The following is a 26196-nucleotide window of genomic DNA, read 5'->3' on the forward strand; positions in this document are numbered from 1 at the left end:
TTACCCTTCCACTATTTCAATTGTGGGCAGCCTTACAGAGCCCGTCTCTTGATTCTGTGGCGTCGAGGAGGCCACACAATACAGTACCACCACTGACAAGTCTCTCTCGCCCTTACATACAGTATTTCATTACACAAGAATCTCACAGTGAACCTCTATGACATACTGTTATCAAATAAAAGCATATTTCTTTTCTTGCAGACAGACCACGGGGAACCGGCAGGGAGCGCACCGCTGGTGATGGAAGCTGAGGATGTAAAATAAATATACTAAAGTAACAAACAAGAAGTCCGTGCAGTCCCGAGCGAAACACCTGATATCCGAAGTAAGCACGACGGAGGTCCGCCGGCAGTGGAGGTGAGTGAGGTGGTGGTGGTTGGACCACCGCCATGCAGCAACAAAGAACTGATGGTGACGCATTAACCTTCCTGCCTCTCTCCTGGAATTCAGTATCACTGTGAGACAGTCACTTGATTCTGATTATTTACCTTCAAGAGACACGAATACAATATTCATTGGTGCTTGACTGACTGGGCCATCCCCAAATCATAATATGTGACAAATTACGCAATTTATCCAACTCTGTTTCTGAAACACACATGCAAATACAGTAAGTGTCGGAAGGAAGGCAGTGCAGGGGAGCAAACACTCTGATGTTCCCGCTGAGACGGGCAGCGGCAGGCGTGTAGCAGCGGGGGCCATGCTGGGCAGCGAGGGGCGAGAGTGTGAGCAGGTGGTGTGCCGGCGCCAGGACGCCACCGTCAGAATGAAGGTGCCCGCCCTGGCCTCGCACACCCTCACCGCCACGCCCACCACCACCACCACCACCACCCTCACCCTCCACAAGCAGCGCTACGAGGGAGGCACCTACTCTCAGCAAGGCCCTCTTCATTCACATGAGACCGTGGTGGTGAGTCCCATGAGTAGGAGTCCGCAAGGGCAACAGGGGGCAGCCAGGCGCCTCACCCTCACCACCACCACCACCACCACAGCAGAGGGCGCCGGGACGGGAACGGGCGGCGGGGGACAGAGCGGCGGGGACGATCTCACCTCTCTAAGCTGGCTACACTCCCTGGACATGGGCGGCATGGTTCCTCACCTAGCCATGACCCCGCCCACACCCCCCGCCTCCCCACAGCCCCATAACCCACTACACCCACTCCTTCCTGCCCACGCTCCACCCATGGACAGGAAGAGGAAAGTGGAGGCGCCGGAGAAAGTTGAGCGGATTGACTACTCGAAGGATGGGAGCAAAAAGCCGCCCTACAGCTATGCGGCGCTTATAGGGATGGCCATGAAGGAGAACCAGAACAAGATGACCCTCTCAGCCATATACAAGTGGATCAAAGAGAACTTTGCGTACTACAAAACAGCTGACCCCTCATGGCAGGTGAGACACACACACACACACACACACACACACACACACACACACACACACACACACACCAACGGACGCATGCAAACAGATAAACTTTCCTTCTAGGAGCACTTAGTAGTGTGTGTGTGTGTGTGTGTGTGTGTGTGTGTGTGCGGAACTGTTATGTAATGTGTACTAATGGTACGTGTACAGGAGTGTTGTTTTACGTATAGGTGTGTGTGCTGTATACAGTAGGCATCGTGTTTTCTAAATGTGCAGTACACGACCATTCACACCTTTCATGATGGAGAACCTGTGACCTCTAAATACGGTTAAACTGCTATGAAGCAGATAGCCAGTGACTGAAGCACTTGGAACATAAGACAACAACTCCGCTTCCATGCTGAATTCTGTAAGGTAACTGCGTGATAACGATACGCAGTGCTGTGAAGGCTCAGTTTTAATAATTTTACACAACAGCTTAGCCTAAGCATCATGGCGTTATATTAAATGAACCATTTTTTATTATCAAGCAAAACGTATGTGTATGAAAATTCGTGTACTGTACAGTCAGGAAACACATAAGCTAGTTTCCAGTGTGACCAGCAAGTAACAAACCAAGAGAATAGGCCTGTGGTGTGCTATAATTTCGTATCATCGCCCACAATGACACCCTGCCTAAGTTTACATAGCCACGGGCATGCACGAAACAGTTCCCATTTTTTTTTTATGAAGTAGCATTTGTTCTTACTTATAATAATATCCATAACAATACTCTCAGTAAGTCTGTCTGTCTCCTCTCGGTCTCCGTATGTCTGTCTGTCTGTCTCTCTCTCTCTACTTAGCTTCTACTTATCTATCTCTTTCTCCGCGTTTCCTTCTCCTCTCCTCCCTTTTCTCTTGAAGACTGTTCTTCCCCTACCATCTCCTCCCATAGTTTCACCCATACCCTCTCATTTTCCTCCCTTATATTCCCTCTCCTCATCCCTCTTCTGCTTTACTCTCCACCATTCTGTTTCCCTTTGAAACATTTTATAGCTGCTCCCCTCCTTCTCTCCTTAAACATGCATTCCTTCCTCCTTAAACCTTCCTTCCCTCCTCAAGCTTCTTCCTGTCACTTCCCATCTTCCTTCCTTCATCTGCTTCTTTACGTGTGCTCCTGTTTATACCATCTCCACACTCCACTAGATCTTTTACTTTCTTTCTCCCCTCTCTCACTGCTTTGAAATTCTCTCTTCGTCACTTCCCTCCCTCCGTCCCTGGGATCATCCCCCTTTCCTATTCCTCCCTCATTTTCTCAGAACTTCCTACTCCCCCTCATCCTTTTCCCGGAATCTCTACCCTCCCGTCTCTTCTACGATTCCTCTCCTCCTTCAAACTCTCAAATCCCCCCACCAATCCTACCTTACTTTTCTTCCTCTCTTCTTCCTTTCTCTTTTTTCTCTAACTGCTCCCCTTCCCCCGTCTTCTTTTTTTCTTTCCCTCCATCTTTTTCCAATGGCCTATTCTCCTTCTCCACCCCCCCACTCTCTCCAAAACCTCCCCCTCTCCTTTCTTCCTTTTTTCTTACTCCAACGCCCCCTCCCCGTCTCCTCGCCCCTCCTCTTTCTCTTCCTATTCCCCCAAACGGTTCCTCTCCTTTTCTTCTCGTCTTCTCTTGCTTTTTCCTTATTCTTTCTCCCATCCCATTTCCCTCTGCTCTTTGTCCCTTCTCCCCAATGCCCCCTCCCCGTCTCCTCATCCCTTTCTCCTCACATTCTCTCCAACGCCTCTCTTCCCTTCTCCTCCTCTCCCCAACCACCTCCTCCTTCCCTCCCTCTTCTCTCCACCCACCCCCCAGCCCCCAGATCTGAGGACCATTTTCCCGGTGATTTTTCTTATACTTGTGGAGCGGTAACTAACCTAAGAGGATTTACTGAGGCTAAAGCGGAAAGTTCAGGGAAGCAACTCAATTGGGTAGGGAAACTCTCTATTGTACGCGCCGGTGCTTGGGTGCATGTGTGTGCGTGTGCGTGAGTGTGCATGTGGTTGCATTATATGGTTAAACTGCGGAGAGGGTGGCTTTGTGGATGATTTTGACACTATTTCTAACCCCTTCGCTACCAGACGCTGAGCTCTCTCTTTGGCTCAATACAATCGTCTGGCGGTAGCTATAATAAATGAAATGTCATCACGCTGCAGGAATTAAGGGAGACTTTCCTTACCTTCCACTGGAGGGTCAGTTCTACCACCAATGAAGCAGAAACAATAATATAAAATGTAAAAAACGTAATCGTCCCGAGGAGGTTCTAAGCAATGTCCTCTGTCGCCATTTTCACACATACAAACACACAGACCGTGCGTCATCTCTCTCTCTCTCTCTCTCTCTCTCTCACACACACACACACACACACACACACACACACACACACACACACACACACAGTGTCCATGCTTTAATAATAATCTACCTATCTATCTACCTATTGTCAGACCCGTAAGGGGTGGCCACAAACAAATCGCCTCCATGTCGCTCTGTCCCCCGCCATTTCGCTACCCCCCTTCCAGCTCAAGCCCCCCTCTCTCATTCCTCCATCTCATCCTCGGCCTCCCTCTCCCTCTCCCCCCTTTCACCTCACTCACATACACTCTCCTTGTTAATCTCTAGTCCTCCATTCTCTCCACATGGCCAAACTACTTCAGTGTATTCTCCTAACGTTCTCTATCACATCCACATCCACGTCACAAAGCTCCTTCATTTCCTCATTGGTCAATCTGTCTCTCCATGTAACTCCACATGCTCTTCTCAAATATTTCATTTCCACTGCTCTCACTCTTGACTTGTGTCCTTCGAACAAGGTCCAAGCTTCACTTCCATTCGTTGGAGTTGGTATCACAACACTGTCATGCAGCGACTTTTTTACTTCCATACTCACTTTCCCATTTCTTATCACTGCCTTCAACGAACAAGCAACCTTTCTTCCTTTTTGTATCCTTTCAAGCACTTCATCCTCCAAACTTCCATCCTTACTCATCACATTACACAGGTGCTTAAAAACATTCACATTTTCCGTTTCCTCATCATCCAATCTCACTGTAAATTCAGTGACTTCATTTCTCTCGAAGACCATAACTGTACTCTTCCTTAAATTCACCTTTAGATTCCGTTTCTTACACACACTCCCAAACTCATTCACCAAGACTTGCAGTTCCCCTTCGTCTTCACTTAACAATACAGTATCATCTGCAAACAACAGTACAGAGAGTTTCCTAACACTGCCCTCTCTCATTAGGGCCACTCCAACATCAACTGCCCTATCTTATATCTCTTTTATAATCCCATCTATATGCAGATGAACACATCCCTGTTTCAATCCAACATTCAAACTGAAAATTTAACTCAGTTCACTATCCACACACAATGCAACCCTAGCTCCCTCTTCACAGCATTCAACCACTTCTCATTTACTCCATATATTCTTAATATTTTCCACATTCTTTGTCATTCCACTCTGTCATATGCTATCTCCAAAAGCATGAAGGCCACATACAACTCCTTTTTCTTCTCTACAAACGTTTCCATTAAATACCTAAGGATGAATATCTGATCTACACAACCTCTTCCCCTTCCTAAAATCCCCATGTTCATCTTCAACTAATTCCTCTGTTATTTCCCTAACTCTCAGTAAGTATCCTATCTTATCCTTTTCCTATCACACAAAGAAGACAAATGCCCCTGTGATTACCACACACTTCTTTTTTCCCTTTTTCATTTGAGCAGGGGAATAATTATATCCATCCTCCAATCCTCCAGGACTCTACCTTCCTCCAAGGCCACTCTGCATATCTTCCATATCCATTCTACTGCTACCGATAACCATCATCATCGTCTAATCCTGTGTTGCCCCACGAGGAGCGTATGAGCCCGGAGCTAGGCAAGTTGGTCTGGATATTTAAGATGAGAGTGACCAGCCTCACTCATCCCTGAGTGGCATTACATGAGCAATAATCACCAACCACCCCTTCGATATAAACCTGCACAGGCTCAATCCGACTGGGGCGCCTTAATTACCCACTAAACCACCAGGCGCCATAATTTGGTTATATGGTTACCAACCAGCATAGTAAATGGTTTCCTGGTGTGCAGGAAACCCATTTTCGACAGGCAGACGCAAGAGGAAAGAACGAAGGAAACAAAGACAGAAAAAGGAGTGTAGAGTCAAGCCATGGGCAGAAGGATGAGGAAAGAATGAAGGAAAAAAGACAGAAGAGGAAGAAAGGAAATAAGGAAGGAAGAGAGGAAAGGCAGTCACTCGAGAGCAGCACTACATCAAGTGAATGGATGGTGAGCCCCCCACCTACCACGAATAATAATAGTAATAATAATAATAACTCATCTTAAATGTAAGGACCAACATGCCTAGCCCCAGGCTCCTATGATCCTCATGGGGCAAGGTAGGATTGGATGATGGGTGGATGGGTAATAATACTCAGCTACATATTTACTTATTGTGAAGTCACAGTAAGGAAGCTTCGCCATTACTGTTTATGGTATATAAGGTATGAAATTTTGGCATCATAAACAAGTCTGTGACCTTCAAAAGTAGTTTAACCCGTCACGTCCCGAGGTTTTCCGCACCTCCGACATCCCCCAGTCCCGAGGTATTTTCGATTTTTTTTTTTTTGGCTAAAACCTTCGCTTTTGGTGAGAAACATCGAAAATTCATAGAGAAATCGCTCACCTGAGGTTTAAAGTGCCCAATCCAGGTAGGAGTTCCTCCTTACCTGAGTGGGTTTTCTGACATGCTGGCACCAAAGAAAACGAGTTCTATGGAAGGGTAACTATTTTATCCACTCATAAACGGTATTTATTTATTTACTTGGTACGAATGTATATGTAGTATGACAGTATATTGGTTTTCAAGCAGTAATAAAGGCATTATAAGCATTGTTTCACTCACTAACTAATCACCATACCTGACCTATTTTTGCCACACTACCTGATCATTATTTCTGGCTGTTTCTTCTTCTAATGCTATGTAAACATTGTCCTCCACATTGTCATCGATTGGGGAATCACTTTGGCCCTGAATAACTTTATTAGCCAGGTCACTGGTAACAGGTCCTTTGCCAAGACAATGGCATGAGGGGGGAAGGGGGGAGGTTATGCAGTGTAAGGCATTGTCCCTGCTTGGTTTCTTGTACAGGAATAGAGGAAGGTGTCCCGTGTATACATACGAAAAATCACGTGCGAACATTGAAAATTGTGCAAATTAGGTACCTTGCAATTGCACGACGTACTGGTACGTCGCCGGGACTGGCAAATGCAAATCGTGGTGACGTACCCATACGTCGTCGGGACGGGGCGGGTTAAGGTCATTGATATTTGGAACATGTACTTAAGATTAACCTAAGGTAGCTTCCTGTGCAATATCAACAAGATCTGAAGACAAAGGTGTGACAGAATGCATGGGTAGGCCTACATTTTACATTTGTCTCAATAACTAGCTAACTGCATGCTTAACTGTAACCATAATCCTTTCATATAATAAGAGGGACCACAGTTATATTTCTGTAAAGTTACAGCTTTACAGCTTTTATTTGAGGTTTTCTTTAAAACGTGCAACAAAGAACACTGAGCAGATTTGAATTTGGTACTTTCCACTAGGCTAAATGGCAAAATATTCGGCCAAAATTCTCAGAAAACTTATTATCATAGGATTTTCAACCAAACAGCTGTCTCTTAAAATTAGTTTCTGATATATTTCAAATTCAAATATGTAATTTTTGCACCAAAAATGGGTATATGAGCTTCAAAAAATAAGTCGAAGTCATTTATATTTGGCACCAGTGCCTGGGTTACCCTACACTATCTCTCAGTATAATGTCATCGAGATCTAAGAAAAAAAGATGCAAAGAAAAATATTAATACGAAAACAAATTTTACCATTTATATGGCGAGGCTTAATAACAGTAGTAGTAGTAGTGGTAGTAGTCGCAGTAATAGTAGTAGTAGTCACAGTAGTAGTAGTAGTACTAATACTAATACTAATAATAATAATAATATAATCAGTAATACCAATAAGAAATAATACAAATAATATTATTACAGTATTATTATTATTATTATTATTAATTAGCTAATTTCCTTTATTATGCTTTTCCTTTCTCTCCCCCAGTCTCATTCATCATTCTCTTTCTCATACACACCTTGGCTTACCTTTTCTCTTCTCCAGTGCTTCAGTCTCCTACTTTCTCTTGGCCTCTCGATTTCGTCCTGTCTTCATCACAACACGCCCATTCTATTTAACTTCTTCATTCGTAACTTCTTTACATCATTAATTCTGCCCTCTTTTGTGCCTCATGTGTTTAATTTCTTTTGAGAAACTTGGAAGACTTGCGATAATTCTTATCATGCTCTTCTCCATCTTCCTCTCCTGTCGATTATATTCCAGTACCCTAGGAGAGAAATTAATATGTAAATAAATGGTCAGTAGATAAACACAAACAAAACACATTTCTATACCTCAGTGAGGTGCACAGTAGACTAACACTGATGGGTGGTGATTTCATGTTTTTCTGACAATTTTATCAAACCTGGGAAGGTCCTCTTGTCCTGAATGAGTTAATGAAGGTTGTATGTAACCTTTCCAGCTCGAAATCTAACCTAAAGATAAGTTAAATCATCTGTAAATAGCACGAAAATAAATAAATAAATAAATAATAATACGTCAGTGGACTTTAAAGGTTCTATGATCTGAATTCTGGCACAAAGTTATATAATGGTCCTATATACGCTCACCAACACACCATCCCACATCCAACAACATCCGTACACCCTCTCTTAGGATTAACTTAACCCCTTCAGTCCCAGGATGTAATCTTAATCATATTTTTGCTTTCTCCACATCTTCTGCACCTTTGGTGAGATCTGAACTGGAAGGGTTGAATAATGTAGGTGGCATTTACTTCGCAGCACCTGTTCAACAGATTTATTTTGGATATTACATTTTTTTTATTATACATGTATTGTTCCTTACTGAGGTAAACTATATTGATGCTCATAAAAAAAAAAAAATGAGTAACAGTAGAATTCAAGGAGTAATGGGCATAAGTCCTTGTGTGAAAAAAAAAAAAAAATGTTACCAAGCTTACAATGATACTTAAAATCTGACACATATCCTTCATAAATCCCTTCACTACAAGAGGTCCTTCCTAAGCAGACTATGACCGCTTGGGGGCCGAACAAATGAAGTTAAGTAAGTCACAATACAGGCAATAAGTGCTGAGAATTCTTTAGATGACAGGTGAGCGTGTGACTCCATTTTCTAGCGTGCAAGCCAATCATTTGACTGTGAAGACATGCAATGGCTTATAATCAATGTTGTAAGCTCATTAAATATATTTATATATATATATATATATATATATATATATATATATATATATATATATATATATATATATATATATATGTGTGTGTGTGTGTGTGTGTGTGTGTGTAATTTTACGATGCGCCAACCCCATAAGCCTTAGCAAAACCACAAAATTAGTGGTGAGAGCAGTGACGTGTAAGTGCCAAAGGTTCTTAGGTCTGGGAGTTCAACCCTTCAATCCAATGGTGTATCTTTATTTAATTCATCCTACCACATGACTAATTTATTCAGTTTGGGAGACTGCCCTAGTACAGAAGCTAATGAAGGCTATATGTAACTCCTCTAGTTCGACAAGCTTATCGGACGTTGAATGAAATAGTGTTGAGACAACAAGAATAAACTAAAGAATACGGCACCAGATTGAAGGGATAACTGCAATAGTTGGAGAATGTGAACAGCATGGTAAACTTGTGTGTGTGTGTGTGTGTGTGTGTGTGTGTGTGTGTGTGTGTGCAAATATTGTACACACAAGTGCGCACTCATGTGTTATTCATGGCGCTTCTTGACCTCTGAAGGGAAAGTACCACAGGGCATATGAATTCATAAAAAGACGGCAGGGAGACAGAGATGCAGAGGTGTTTTAAAATGAAGAAATCTGAATGAAAAATATATAATGGCAAGAGAAATATTCGACACAATATTTCCAATATATCATCACTTCAGAATCACATCTCAATCAGTATTATAACAGCAAGCCTCATGGAAATATAAACCAGAGCTAAGAAAAATGCTAGCAATATGTGGCATCGCGTATTATGGCCCACCTACTTTCTTGGCCAATCAATACAGGTGCCTGCCTTCAAGGCGGTCTGCATGAACACCTTGGTCCATGCACATCGCCTTACCACAGCACTACCATGACTTTTTTTTTTTTTTTATGTACTTGGTGCTTTCTCACGATTATATTCACCTTAGGATAAACTTTTCGAACTGGCGGTAAACTTTTCGAACTGGAGGTCTTAGATAGCCTACAACTTTCATGAACACCTTCCATACAAGATTTCTTTCCTACATTCAGTAAAACTGTCTGAAGAAAGTAAATATATACTATGAGAATACGTCACTGGATTCAAGACGTCAAGAAAATCTTTCCATAGTATTTGTAGATAGTTTCTTCCATCTTCCTGCACATTCCCTTATGCTTTATTCTTTACCTTCAACGTATTAACACATCTATTTAAAGTTGTCTCCGGGGTAAACTTACATTCTTTCTTCCATCTCATTCTTGCCATCATATGGAAACCTCCTTCAACCTTCTAATAGTATCTGGATGCTTCCTCTCATCTTACTCTTCTCACAATATTCCTTCCACCTAATCTGTTCTATCTGTCTGCCAGAAGAATTAATCCTATAATGGGTGGCCACAGACAAACTGCTTCCATGTCTCCCTTTCCTCTGTCAATGGCTGCCCTCCCTCCAACTCATATACATTTCCACTCCATCCTTCCATCTCATCTTTGATCTCCCCCTAACCCTCTCACCCTCCATCTCACTCACATATGCTCTCCTAGTCAGTTTCATTCTCCATCTCCTCCACATGCCCAAGCCATTTCAGAATATTTCTCTTAATACTTTCAGTCGCCTCCTTATCAGTACCACAGTATTTCTTTACCTCCTTATTTGTCTGTCTGTCTCTCGATACAACTTCACATTCTCCTCTTGGATAACTCTTTTCTACCGCTCTTACTCTTGACTTGTGTCTTTCCAGTGGGGTCCAAGCTTTGCTTCTGTATGTTAAAGTGGAGATCACAATATTGTCATGCAGCGATTATTTTTTAAATTCCATGTTCAGTTCCCTATCCCTTATCAATACTTTCTATAAACCACACATTATTAAGTAATCCCTCTAATATCCGAACGCCCAATATCCGAACATCCCCACTAACCGGACATAATCGTCCCGGGATCCAATATTCCCAAAATGGCGCGCGGGGCACAGGACAACTTTGTTGTGGAGCATCATTCCTCCGATGTCCGATAGAGCGCCGCTGCATCCTCCCCACTTTCCACCTGTCTCTCATCGCGAGTGCACGCTCGTCGTCATGGCTGCCCACGTGCTCGCTTTTGTGGTGGTTCCTTACCTGCTGCAGGCACTCCTGCTGCTCTCGGGCCTCCTATTAGTGTGTGTGATGATGGCCCCGCCGCCTGAGAAAAGGAAGAGAGTGGTGTTGACTCTGGAGAAGAAACGGGAGATATTGGAGAAAGTAGATGCGGGGTGATCTTCTTCCCGCATCCTCCGCGAGTTCAACCTGGCCCGATCTACTTTGTTCAATATCAAGAGATCCCGAGACAAACTCATGCAGTACACAGCTGACTTCTCATCAAGAAGCAAACGCAACGTGGAAAGGAAGGTGATGTTTACTCCCAAGTTTGCTAAAATCGACTGCTCAATGTTGAATTGGTATCGACAGCAACATGCTGCTGGTGTGATGGTACGTGGAATGGAGCTGAAGGCTGCTACTGAGAAGTTCACCAGGCTTCACGACGCCCTAGACTTCAAGGCATCCGAGGGTTGGCTCTTCGTGTTCAAGTTACGGCATGGCCTTACCAACCGTAAAGCTCATGGTGAAGCTTTGGACGCTAACGAGGATGAAGTTGACGAGTTTCGGCACAAGGTGAAGGGCTTGATCGACAGGGAGGGCCTCACTCTCGGTCAAGTCTACAGTGCTGACGAAACCGGTTTATTCTATCGCTCTTTGCCAACGAACACTCTAGCCGAGGAGACGGAGAAGCGTGTACCCGGCTGCAAGCTCTCCAAGCAACGGATATCTGCTTTGTGTTGTGCCAATGCTAATGGCATGCACCGGCTTAAGCCCGTTATTGTTGGCCGTGCAAAGCAGCCTCGGTGTCTTCGTGGGGTGATGGATGTCCTTCCTGTCGTCTGGTACCATTCTTTGAAGGCATGGTTTACAGCCCAGATCTTCAAAGACTGGTTCCACCGCCACTTCGTCAAGGAGGTCATCAATTACCAGACGAAGACACTGGGAATCCCACGCGACAAGGTAAAGGCCCTCCTTCTCCTCGACAATGCACCTGCCCACTCGTGCGACAAGGACTTGGTGGCTGAGAATGGCCGGATTAGGTGCATGTTTCTGCCACCTAATACAACTGCTCTCATCCAACCAATGGACCAAGGAGTGATCGTGGCAACAAAGTGCCTATACCGCCGGAAGTTCCTGGACGAGGTGATGGTTTTTCTCGAGGACGAGGACGAGCGCAGGGAGGGATGGGACACGCGAGGCCAGCGGACTTTGGAAAACCTTCGCCGCTACAATATCAAGTCTGCAATCTACAATTGGGCCAGTGCATGGAAGGAAGTCCCTATCAAGACTAGAAAATGGTTGGTCTCGTCTGCTTCTCGGAACGGATGTGGAGTATGATTTTCTAGGGTTTGACGTGGATGACTTCCATGCACGGCTATGTACGCATGGCGACGATGTTGATGTGGACGATGTGCGTGAGTGGTTGGATGACGACAAGGGCGATCCTGGGTATCAGACATTGTCTGATATTGAGATCACATCTTCAGTTGCAGGTGTAAGTACCCAGCTTGAAGATTCCGACGAGGACGGCAACGATGATGCGGACTCCTCTCAGCATGACACTACTCCAGCCATCCCCAAGCTGAGCGCACTCCTGGAACACCTAGAGTTCGTTCTCGACTACCTGGAACACCCGGACTGCGACAGGGAGATGGGGCCCTTGGGACTTGTGGAGGAAGTGCGTGCTTTCAGGCAGCGCATCATCAATCGTCAGAATCGTCGGTCCTTGCATCAATCAACGACTGACAGTTTTTTCAGGCCCGTGACCCCCGCTGTGCCCAGCCCTGGCTCCACTCCGTTGCCTCTCCAAGACAGGCCCTCATGCTCCGAGCCACAGCCCAGCACATCAGCCAAGGTGGAGTCACCGCTCGACGTGAGTTTGCGTCTGTCTTCAGAGTTGTCTGCAGTGGGTATGCCATCACCACGACCCAGCGATGTATCCCTAGGTCACCTGCCAGTGATACTCTCGGACTCTGACAGTGATTAAACAGCAAGAACTTCTCCACTAGACCACACGGGAATTTACAGTGTTGTGCAGTGAAAAAAACAGTGTGTTGTGTTAAGGATTTACAGATGTGAGTGAGAATACAATTTTGGAACAACATTTAACGTAAATAGACTTGTTTGTTTTTGCTTTAGAAAATGGTTAGAAGAGTGGGAAAAGTTAAAGTGCAGAGTGCAACACTTAGTAAGTTACAATGGAGCGTAAGTTAGACAAGAGTGCGCACTGTGAAGAGAACGGACTTCTGAGTGCGATTGACTAAGTTCAGTGCAAGACTTCATGAACAGTGTACTGCAAGTACTTCAGGAAATCCTTCTTACTGTCAGGGTCCGAGAGGAGGCTGTTATTCATCGAGATGGCCATGGAATTGCTGCAAGTAGGCAGAATGTTTCATACTATACTTTTTTCCATATTATACTTACCTCAAACACCTCATTTCACTCGTTAATGTCCTTTATTGGTGTGAATAGGGTGTTAGGAGTTATGCATGTGCAGTAGGAAGGTGTTTTTCTGAGTTAGGCTAGGTTAGGGTCCATAAGTACCAGTCCAGGAGCCAGGCACTTGTAAGTACCCAGAATGTTGAATATTGTATGAACCTACCTCAAAACCCTCATTTTATGCTTCTTTTGCATTTATTTAAGTCTTTTATGTGCCTTATTGGTGTGATTTGGGTCTTAAATAGGTGCTATGCATGTCCAGAGGGAGTTGTATAGGTGTTTCTCTGAGTTAGGGTCCATAAGTACAAGTCTATCAGCTGGGGCCCAATATCTGGACAGGACCACTATCTGGACCTGCCTATGGCTCTGTTACGTCGGATATTGGAGGGATTTCTGAATATTGTGTTCTGCTGTATGTTTACATACTGTCCACAACTGACAACAGTATTCAAAAGTTCAGACTGCATGATGGCTGTACATGCTCAAGACAATGTGTGTAATGTCTCCATGACACATGCAACCAAATTATACATCATATTTCCACGCTGCGATGTCACTATGATATGTCATGCGTACAATATCCACAGCAATACACAGTACAGTAAAACACTAAAACATAAAAGAAGAGGTATTAAAAGAATATATGTAAATTCCTTACTAATCTTTTACTCTGTACTATTTTGGGCATAAAACAAATGTGCATTATATCATCAGTGAAATTTTTACAACTAACTAAAACAAATCAAATGCCTCGGACCAGGACAGACCAACAGGTGACGACTAAGGACAGTACAGCGGACATGGTACGGATTTCAACGTGAAATGTAAGGGGTGCGAATGATGAGGTGAAAGAGATAGAGATTATCCAGGTGCTTGGGGTGCAAAAGCAGACATAAATGGACTGACTGAGACTAAATAAAAAGAAGAGAGTGTGGGAGAGTAGATGTATGGATGGGGTATATGTGCAGGTGAGGGTGAGAATGAGAGGGCAAAAGGGCGTGTATGTACTGTTGTGTGCAAGAGATGGAAGAAGAATATGAGAATATGGATCAGTTGGTTCAAGGACTGTGTGGGTAAGATTGAAAGTAGGATTACAAACGTGGGTGATTGTGTGTGTATATACACCAATGGAAGACCTAGCAAGCAGAGTGACAGAAGAGTCCTTGGCAAAAGTGGAAGTGTGCATAAAAAAGTTTGAGAGGAATGAAAGGGTGTTTTTTATTAGAGATATGAATGGAAAAGAAGGAAATGTGATGATGGATGGAGTAATTGGTGAGTGGGGTGTGCCTGCTGATGTGGATGAAAATGGCAGTGCTCTAGTGGACATTTGTGAGGGGGAGGGGGTTGGTGATACCTAATACCCTCTTAGGCACAAAATTATTCACAGGTATATGTGGCAAGTGATGAGAAGGGTAGGTGGTGAACTGAATGAACGGAAGGCAATGTCTGATTATGGTTGTGTGACTGAGAGAATGAGAAGGTAAGTAATGGATGCAAGAGCATACAGTGGTTGGGGGAGTGGATTTTCTGACTACCACTTGGTGGTGGTGAAAGTCAAGGTACAAATGCACTGGCTGAATAGATGGAGAGAAGGACAGGAGGAAATACTCCATACAAGGAGGGTATAAAAATTGCAAGAGAATGGAAAAAGGGCAGAATATGAGAAAGAAATGGAGAAGTGATTGGGTAATACATAATTTGGAGTGGATGGGGGAGGTGGAAGGTGAATGCAAGATACTCACAGAAGAAATTTGTTAAGCATGTTGGTGTGTGGGGTGAAAAGAAGACAAAAGGGGGTGCAAGGAACAGCATGGTGGAACGTAGAGGTGAGACACATTGTGGCCCAAAAGAAGAAAGCACACAGTGAGCGGAAGGGAAGCAGAGGCATGGAGGAAGTCGAGAGATGGAAGAGAGTTATCTGTAGAGAGGAAGAGAGAGATGAAAAGTTTAACAAAAGAGAGTAAGAAGGGAGAAGATAAGGAATTTGGAAGGAATCTGAGTGTAAAGTGGAGGGAATGTAAGAAAATGGTCTGAAGGGGAGATGCAGAGTGTTAGACAAGGTGATAAAAAGGTTAGTAGGGGAGTGAATAATAAAAATGGTAGATTAATAAAGAAGAGATCAAAAGTGAGCAAATGGATAGAATACTTTAAGGAATTGTTAAACGCAGAGAATGAAAGTAATACAAGTATAAGCGGCTGGAAAATGGCTGGGAGGAGGGAGGTGAGAGGGGAGGAAGAGATCAGTAGTGGACACAATGAAGACAGTCAAAATGGGGAAAGCCGCAGGAACTGATCAAGTGTGGGGTGAAATGCTGAAGCATGGGGGAAAGACAGTAGTAGGATGGATATAGATGTGCAGACTGGCCTGGGAAATAGACAGAGTCCCAGAGGACTAGAAGTCATTCATTCATTTATTCATTGCCAGACGCCATGTATCCCAGATGGGGTGGCCAATGGCTTAGAGTTAATTGTTTTACAGGCAGGGGCACTAATCCTCCACCAACCCCACCTGACACGTAGGGATGCCAACAGCATCTGGTGTTCCCAGGCGGTCACCCATCCAAGTACTAACCAGACCCAACGTTGCTTCAGGTATAATAATTCCTCTGTATTACACTCCTCATCGGGCAACAAAGGATTAGATGATAATGATGACAAAGGAAAACAGGAATAAGAAGTGTGTGGTAATCATTGGGACATGTCTTCTTAGTGTAACAGGAAAGTATATGGTAGGATACATATTGAGAGAGTTAGGAAAATAATAGAGGAATTAATTGGAGATGAAAAGGGTGGTTCTAGGAAGGGAGAAGGCTGTGTACTTCAGATATTCAACCTCAGGTCTGTTATGGAAAAGTTTCTAGAGAAGAGAATGAAGTTGCCTGTGGCTTTCATACACTTGAGGAAAGCACATGACAGAGTGGATATTCAAAGAATGTGGAAAATCTTAAGAATAAATGGAGTCAATGGGAAGCTACTGAATGCTAAGAAGAGTATGCAGTGTGTGTGGATAGTGAACTGAGTGAATTTTTCCATTTGAATGTTGAACTGAAACTAGGATGTGTCATGCCTCCATGGTGGTTCGGTATGTAGGAGCGGCCCTAATGAAAGAGGGCAGCATTTAGAAATTTCCTGTTCTATTGTTTGCAGATGATACCCTGTTCTATTGTTTGCAGATGATACCATATTGTTATGTGAAAACGAAGAGGAGCTGCAAGGCTTGGTGAATGAGCTTGGGAGAGTGTGTAAGAAACAGAATCTAAAGGTGAATGTGGGGAAGAATAATGCACAGTGAGGTTGGAAGGTGAGAAAATGGAAAATGTGAGTGCATTTAAGTACTTGGATAGTGTGATGTGTAAGGATGAAAATTTGGTGGAAGAAGTGCTTGAATGGGTGCAACAGCGAAGAAAGGGTGCTGGTTCTTTGAAGCAGCGATAAGAGATAGGGAAGTGGGCATGGAAGTAAAAATGTCGCTGCATGATAGTATTGTGATACCAACTGTAACATATGGAAGCGAAGCTTGGACTTTGTTGGATGGACATAAGTCAAGAGTGAAAGCACTGGAAATGAAATATTTAAGAGCAGCATGTGGAGTTACATGGAGACAGATTAACCAATGAGGAAGTGAAGAAGCACTGTGGTGTGAATGCAGATGTGACAGAAGGTGTTAGCAGAAATAGAGGTGGTTTGGCCATGTGGAGTGGATGGAGTGTGAGAGACTAATGAGGAGAGTGTATGTGAATGAGGTGGAGGGGGGGAGAGGGAGGAGGAGGCCATGGATGAGATGGGGGGATGAAGTGGGGATGTACAGTATATCATAGAGGGGTGTGTGAGCTAGGGGAAGGACAACAATATGGCGGGGGACAGGGTAACATGGAGGTGGTTTGTTTGTGGCCATCCCTTATGTGATAAAGGCATCTGGCAATTGACAGACAGACTTTTTAAAGCTACGATATGTGACATTCCAAGGACAGGTGGTATGTACAGTACACGTGGCATAATGAATATATCATCATAATGGCTGTGGGTGTTTAGAGGGTTGGAATTAATGGAGATCTGAAGAGCTGAGATGACTGTGAGACCATCAGACAAAAGAATGATATTCGTTTCGTTTCGTTTTTTAAAGGTTCCAACATGCTTGCATGTGTCGGTCTTGGTCACCTAATGGCGGCTCTCCACGCTGCACGATCCATTGCAGCCTCCCTGTTCAGTCCCTTAACCCTAAGGTCACACTTAATGACCTCGTCCCATGTCTTTCTCGGTCTACCCCTCATAACCCCACCCCCAATATTAACACTTCTCACCTTCCTCACCCAATTATCATCCCCCATCCTCTCCAGGTGTAAACACAGATGAGTGTACAGTGAAGCAGAGAGCTAAGTTTTGAGAAAAAAAGATTAGGAAGATAAGACAGTGGGTTGGTGGAGTGGGTAAATGAGAGAAGTTGTGGATAATGGAACAGATAGGGGGGAAAAAATAAGTAAATGAGTGAAAGTGGGATCGGTTTCAGAGAAGAGTTGTGCAGTGAGAAGTAAGAAAACAAGATGTTGTGGATGGAAGTAAGAGTGGTCACACTGGAGGTAAGAAAATTAAAAGGTTAGAGGGTATATAGTTGTAAAAACCTGTTGATGGAAAAGCAGGACATGTTTAAGAAACAGAGGGAACATTTCAGTCAACTTTATGGGTAGTTTACATCTTGTCAGTGAATAAAATTACCCATGACGGCAGTCAGACTGAAATGCTACAGTAGTCCACCACTGTGGGTGACCATGGAGACAATGCTTGGATAAGGTAAATGAATGTGAAAGACCATGTGGAAGTTTATGGAGCAAATGAGCTGACAGGACAATAATGAATGGATAACATATTCATGGAGATGTATATGACATGGGTTGCACCCCTTTTTTCCCTTGGTAGTCACTGGAATGGCTTGTCCCAAAGGAATATACTTGGCATCATTAGAAAGTACAAATATGCATTAATTATTTGTTTGTGAGGTGAAGCAGAGAAATTCAAGGATTTGAATAGTGTAAGGATGGCTTTGTGGAACAATTCACTGGGCACTCTTCCGATTTTATGCCTCCCAATTCCTACATCTGAATCCTTCCTACCTCACTTACATTTTAGTGTAAATTAGGGTTAGGAAGCTGATGATGATAATGATGAGGTTGACAGCAATGACGATGGCAATGACAATGAGGAAGACAATGATGATGATAATAATGATGATAATGAAAAGGAATGAGTAAATGAATGCATCGGTATGCTATATAAGAACTGATGAATAAGTCAAATGAATAAGAGTCAGTCTGAGCAATGTTTGAGAGGAATGATTCACTATCTAAAATGTAAGGGACAAATGTGACAGTATGAGTCAACAAGCGTGATGCATGGATGGGTGAACCAGGTGTACTGAGAAAAATGACAGAGGATGAGAAAAAAATGTGTGTCAGGTATAAGGAGGAAAAACCGAAGGGAATGAGTCAATGAATCTGTATTCAGCAAATGAACAAAACTACAGACCAGTAAGGCTCAGCTTCAAATTAGCCCATAATCAAGCAAAGTATGCCAAAAGCAGAGGAAACTTAGTCTTCACTGTGGATATATCTGTTCTTTGTTACCTTACATATGTTTGCATTATGGATAGCCAATACACTATACACTGTAAATCATATAACTCAGCTAATGACTATAAAATAATACTTATGGCAAATCAATACAGCAAACTGGTTATTAGTTGGTAAGCCCAAAGTATAATACAATACTGTTTGAACACTTTCCATTGAACTGTACCCTAAAATTCTCTACTCCTTCCAGAATTCCATCCGCCACAACCTGTCCCTGAACAAGTGCTTCCTAAAGGTGGCGCGCAGCAAAGATGAGCCGGGTAAGGGAGGTTTCTGGCGGCTGGATCCTGAATATGCAGATGCCTTGGTAGATGGGGTCTTCAAGAAGCGGCGGCCCACAAGAACAACCCTTCCTCCACCCACAAAGTCTAAGAAGAACAGAAGACCACCAACTCAGCAACAAATGCAGCAACAGATTCAACAACTGGGCATAAAAGTGGTAGTTCAGCCTCAAACAGCCTTTATGCCTCCACCCACAAATAAGCCTCCACCCCGCTCTACAATCTACCTCAGTCAAAATGGTACCTTCAGTGAGATTTAAATCTACCACTGCAATTGTCCTGACATATATGGTGCACATACCTAATCTTCCCTTAAAATTGTTTGTCTTCTCATGATCTTAGGTGGCATAATCAAAGCAGTTAACCCTTTTACTAGATTTCCTTCTGGCACACAAAATCACCTGGTATCAGCCAGTTTAGTTATCAAGTGTGCACCAACCATTACATGAGTTAACCTAGATACATTTTAACTTTTTCAGGGAAAGGTGTCTTTCAAATAAAATCACTAGAATAACACCCCTAAAGTACTTCAGCCAATGAAGGGGTAAAGACTCCCAGTTGTCTATCTATCTATCTATCTATTGCCAGACGCTATGATCCCGTAAGGGGTGGCCATTTGACTTAGAGTTATTTCTTTTACGGGGAGGGGCACTAACCCTCCACCAACCCACTTGTTGACACGTAGGGAGCACGTATGGTTTGGTTATGTGGTTACCACCCAACGTTGTAAATGGTTTCTTGGCTTACAGGAAACCATTTGGCTTATCACTCAATGTAAAGCCACCTGTAAAGTAAAGAAAATAAGAAGTGACAGGAAAGATGGAAGAAATAGGAAGAGAGTAGGGCAGGCAACAGTATTATCCTGCATGGCTCATGCATTAGTTCTGCTTCAGCTTCATACATGTTGCTCCCTCTTGAGACTTATTAAATTTCCATTATCATCATCATAAAAACTGTACTTTTCAAATAAGAATTGGAGTGAGGTAGGATGTCCATCCACCCATCCATCATCCAATCCTACATTTCCCCATGAGAGGCGTAGGAGCCCAGGGTTAGGCAAGTTGGTAAAGTCAGCTGTAGGCAGAAGGACAAGGAAAGAATGAAGTAAAGAAAGACAGATGAGGAAGGAAGGAATGGAGGGAGGAGAGGAAAGGGCAGACACCCGAGAGAAGCACTACATCGAGTGAGTGGATGGTGTGCACCCCCACCTACCACATTAAAAATTAAATAAATAAAAAATAAAATAAAGCATACAAAAGTAGAACTATTGTAAAGCATGCCAAATGAAAACTGGCCACATAATCAATCACACACAATTCAAGTCCTGACAAATCTTTGCACCAGTTCGCATACACTTCTGGGAGAAACTCATTCCAAACAATAAGTCAAGAATGGGATAAATGTATCATGTATGCCTCTGTTCATACTTCATCTTTTCATTTCGATCTCTTGTCAGTTCTTTAGATTCCTCAAATTCCATACCTCACTTTTTCACACATTCATTTACTATATCCAATTATCATCTTAGACTACCATACCTCCTCCCATCTTCAAATTCACTTATATACACTGTACTCTTTCGTCCATTCTATGTCCAGTCTCTCTGCATGACCATACCATCTGAGCACAATCTTGTGCTTACTTATCCACTGACTTTCTTACTCTGCATTTTTCATGAATGTTTCTTGTCCTCTATAATCTCTGCAACTCACACACTTTTCTTACATTCCATCTCTACAGTTTTAACAACTGACTTTCCATGTATGCTATACCAAATCTCGTACTCATAACTTAACGTGAACACTAACAAACTTATGTGCAGCTCTCTTTCAGCCTCCATATTCACTTCTCTGTTTCATATAATTGCCTTTATAGCAATAATGTGAGACTGTGGTGTGGCATGAAAATGAAAACTCAGGTGTAAGTGTAAAGGAGATGGGGCTGTTGAAGAATATGTGCAGAGTGCAGAGAGTGAATACAAATGGGAATAATGTGATTCACGAAAGATGCACAGTAAGGAAGTCAGTGAACACTAGTGTTAAAAAAAGTGTGTTTAGATGGTATGAACATGTGAAGATGAGTGGGTGTGAACAGAATGGTAAGAAGGGTACAGTAAATGTGAGAAAGTTTGAGGGTGGGAGGAAGTATGGTAGGCCAAAAGCAAGGTGGATACAGTGTGTGTGTGTGTGTGTGTGTGTGTGTGTGTGTGTGTGTGTGTGTGTGTGTGTGTGTGTGTGTGTGTGTGTGTGTGTGTGTGTGTGTGTGTGTGTGTGTGTGTGTGTGTGTGTGTGTGTGTGTGTGTGTGTGTGTGTGTGTGAGGGGGGGATGTGTGCATGTGTGCGTGTGTGAGGGGGGGATGTGTGCATGTGTGCGTGTGAGAGATATGGAAGTTCATGAGGTGTGGAAACTGACATGTGACTGAGCTGGCTGGATTAATTTTGTGCAGAGGAGTGCATGAACAGGGTTTGACACCTCAGTTTAACATGAGAGTTGTCAAACTGACCATTAAGAAGGTGGATGTGAAGCTATGTGTGGAATATTCCAGATCCATAAATAGTGTACTTTACAGTTACATCAGTTCTCTCCACCACCATCTTTCTTACAAATATTTGATCCACACATCCCCAACCACTTACCATAAATTCAAATAATCGTCCTTGCCTTCTCTCTTATAGTTTTTACAATTACTTTTCCTAAAATATTCAGCACATTTCTCTCAAGATAATTATTGCACTCACTTTAGTCACAGTCACAGCCTTCTTCTGTTCCACAGTCACAGCCTTCTTCCACTCCACTGGTACAGCTCCAATAATGTAGGCCTCTGGTACATTTTCTACAAACATTTCACTCCAAAATCTCAGCCGTATATGTCGTCAATACCTGCAATATTTCCATTCTTCATCCTCAGACACTACATTCCTTTTTTGTGCACCATCAAATCCAGTCATATTTCCTAACCCTCTGTTCCCATTCCCATTCATCATTTTCAAAATATTTTAATCATCTACTCTTTATTTCTCTTCCAATTATTTGCAATCTCCCATTCTCCTCCCTTACATTTTCACTATATTTCCACAGACATTCCAACATTTTTACACTTTCAAAGTCTATCTATAGCCCGACGCCCTAATCCCGCAAAGGGTGGCCGCAGACAAAACACCTCCAAGTCGCTCTGTCACCCACCATTTGACTGCCCTTCCCTCAACTCACTCCCCCTCCCTCATATACCTCTCAACTCCATCCCTCCACCTCATTCTCAGTTTCTCCTCCCTCTTCCTCCCTCCACTTCACCTACATACATCCTCTTAGTCAGTCTTTCATTCTCTATTCTCTCCTGTCCAAACCACCTCAGTGTATTTCTCCTAATTTTCTCAACCACATCCACATCCACCCCACAACGTTCCTTCGCTTCTTCATTCATCAACCTGTCCCTCCATGTCACTCCACATGCTCTTGTCAAGTAACTCATTTCCACTGCTCTCACTCTTGACTTGTTCCCCTCTAGTAAGGTCCATGCCTCGCTTCCATACGTCAGGGTAGGGATCACAATACCATCATGTAGTGACTTCTTAACTTCCAAACTCACCTCCCTATTTCTCATCACTGCTTTCAGTGAACCAACAACCTTCCTTCCCTGCTGTACCCTGTCAAGCACTTCATCCCCAAAAGTTCCATCCTTACTCATCATACTACCCAAGTACTTGAATGCACTCACATTCTCCATATCCTCACCATCCAACCTCACTGTGCATTCTGTGACTTCATTCCTCTTAAACACCATAACTTTACTCTTGTTTACATTCACTTTCAGATTCCTCTTCCTATTTTTATATTAGTTCAATGTAAGCTTCCTTCCATATTCATCATTTACTTTCTTATTTCTCTGACTAGTTTCTTCATACTTTTCCTTCAGTCATTATATTCTCTCCTTCACTCATCAGAATGCCTTTCTTACATCCACACCAACTACTACTTCTTGTTATCTTTCACTGCTCATTCAACCTCCACATCCAACCAAGCTGCTCCTTTATCAATAGTTGACACCCTTGCAACATTACCCTGCACAGCTTTAGCATTCCATATCAAAATTCCTTGTTTACCCTCAACACATTTTAAAATTCATTTGCTTGCAAGTTTCTGACCACAACTTCTCCACTACCTCCATTAAAATTCATTCACATTCATCTAGCCTTGTCGTGCTTCTCAGTTTTTTGCACTTACAGTCACTGTTAGTGCTCCTCTCACCCATTATCCTTACTGCTCATCTCAGTTTCATTTTGCATACTCCAATCAAATTATCACACAGACCTATGCACCATCCTCTCACTGCTGTCATTTCAATAAAACTTGGATACATCATTCTCTCTGCAAGTACAGTCAGTCATGGTCTAAACAACATTCTCTCTGTGCCATGTTTAATTCTGTACTTGCCTGTATTTGAAATACAAATTATTTATGCAAAACTTTCTTTCCTGACACATCCTTCATTTACCATCTGTAACTCCAAAACAACTCATTCCATCATTCACAAAACACACATCAACTCTTCCATTCACATCTCCACTCTATTTCACCTTAATATAAGTTACATTACTCTATCCAGCTGCTCCCAACACCTGCTTTCTCCTCCACCCCTCTGTCATTACAAGCTGCATTTGCACTCACCAAAGTCATTTTCACCACCTCAAACTTAGTCTTCACATGCATACAGGTAGAGTTTAAATATTTATGATATTTCATTCCTCTCTGCCATCCATTATTCTTCAACAGATCAAATCTTTATTTACCACCTTGAAACATGCTCATGTCTGATATACCGTACAGTTATGTACTATGGGTCATGAAAGTATTGGTACACAATATAAGTGAAACATTTGGGACCACAGAACAAAGGTCACTGAAATATTAGCATCCGACCTTCCACACATTGGTACCCCTGATGTCGGGAGATGCCATATATTACCAACTAGTAACATCCTCTTGCAAACATGTAGCACATGTTATGTTTATATGATGAGACATTATTCATACACAGTGATATGCTGATAAACATCAGCAGTTGATCGAAAGATTTCAGTAGGCATCGGACCACCTGTGCTATGTGATCCATAGTACAAGTCACACCTCCCCATTCATCCACTTAACTTCCATTCATTTATGTCTCTCATTTTTGTCTCAACACCATCTCATCATACCTCCCTTCCTCTTTTACAGGCTTCATGCACATTTACCATGTGCACACAACCATATGAGTCTGCTTTAACCATGTGTGTTATTTATTTCCTCACTACGGAATTTTATGGGGTCTCTTTTACAATTAATATAATTGCCTTGTAGCAGCCAGACTAAAATGAATTTTACTGCACTAAAAAAAGTCTCTTATATGCTAATGTAATTGTTTGCAGGAAGTCAGAACAAAAGAGAAAGTTGTAATTTGAGCAAAATGGTAAAGGATTTTAGCTTGGTCTGCCAAAAAAGAAGGTAGAATCCCAATACTCAAAGGGTTAAAACCTATAATAATTAAACATTGAGTGCTCTTTCCCAATGAATGATGTTATTCAGCTTGTAACTGGATAATCTATTAATCTGAGGTCTGCTCCACTGATCTCCATATTCTCTGCTTTCTTCTAGGACCAAAGCAGCAATTATACTAATAAAAGTCACATTTACAGGTCCTGAGGTGGATAGTGAAGTAGGAGATAATGGAAGTAACCTGAAGGATGACCTAGTGTGGTCCACACTGCTTGGAGAAGAGGTCACTGATGACACTTGGCCATGTCAGACACAAGAACTGGTGACTGACCTCAGTCAAACTGGCGATCCCTCAACCTATCCCACCACAGTCCCTACCACCACTACTACGCTAGTCCCTCATCCCCACCTCACTCACAATCCCTCTAATCAGCATTTCCAAATTAGTGAGCACCAGCAAGCACAAGTCATTACAATAACCACTAGCAGCAGCGGCAGTAGTAGCACGCCACCATCACTACCCTCTCTAGAGCTAAGTCCAGCATCACTTGGAGTGGAAGAGGAGTTGTTTACCAGCCCTGAATACTCAGAAGCTTCAAATGATGATGCCGATTCCCTTACTTCTTCCCTGGAAATGAACAATGGAGGCTGGAGCAAAGAAGGATATGGGGAACAACTTCCATCCATGAACACATTGTGCAGCAGCCTTACACCCCTGGCTCCCATGGAACCCACACCTATCATTCCCACAGCAGCACCAGTCTTGGTCCAGGATGCCCATGCATACTGGGGGACTGATAGCAACTGGGATGAAAAGACCTTACCTCTTCTTGATGCTAACTTGGACTTAGAGAACTTGATAGATCTAGATGTCGTAGATCAAGATTACAATTGTTAGTACAAGACACATGACAACATTCCAGATACTTTGTGGAGAAAGTATGTCAGTTCAAGAACTTGTGATGGTTATGAATACAAATAAGATAGCTGACTTAACAGATGTGTTAGAATAGTTCAGTGAATGAAAAGAAATGGAAATGTATATTTACTCCTCTTATGCAAACTGATTGATACTGTACATAAGCAAGTGCATGTGACTCAACTTCCTCAATAAAGACACCACAACTGTACCCAGGACTAATGTTTGGAAGGACACTGGCTGAAAATTATCCATACCATTAAACTATCTGTTTTTCCTGGTGAGGAAACAGGGATGACATGTTATTAAAATATATTCCCTTTTCTTTCACTCCGTCATATTCTTGTTAACCAAGTCTTGTCTGCCATTTGTAAGAGAGACTACATCTATCAGTTTACTTATCTGCATTCTCTATGCATTTGTTGGAGGAGGAGGGTATCAGTGAAGAATTATGATTCAGAAGTTGAATGTTTATCTTTCAGAAATTTGAGGGAAAGGAGGAAGGAAGTGCATCATCTTCATGATCTCCCCCTTAAATATGTCATGGTCAATATATAAAAATAGTACTACATAGAGACAGCTGTCTCATGGACAGGCAACCTTCCATTTCTTCCCAATAATCAACATAATAAGTAAATTACCAT

At 42.8% G+C, this 26196-nt stretch overlaps 1 protein-coding gene across 1 annotated transcript; it reads left to right on the top strand.

The window, feature by feature from the left end:
- The first annotated feature begins 538 nt into the window (after window positions 1-538).
- LOC145412610 (uncharacterized) lies at window positions 539-25990 on the top strand. Its single transcript, XM_080282524.1, has 3 exons — window positions 539-1390; window positions 19071-19401; window positions 24834-25990. The coding sequence occupies exons 1-3, from the start codon at window positions 701-703 to the stop codon at window positions 25529-25531; spliced, it is 1719 nt and encodes a 572-aa protein (XP_080138650.1). The 5' UTR covers window positions 539-700; the 3' UTR covers window positions 25532-25990.
- Window positions 25991-26196: the final 206 nt, after the last annotated feature.

Source organism: Coenobita brevimanus, chromosome 93 (assembly GCF_032717465.1).
Source record: "Coenobita brevimanus isolate Jiangsu-jjx chromosome 93, ASM3271746v2, whole genome shotgun sequence".
NCBI classification, from domain to species: Eukaryota; Metazoa; Arthropoda; class Malacostraca; order Decapoda; family Coenobitidae; genus Coenobita; species Coenobita brevimanus.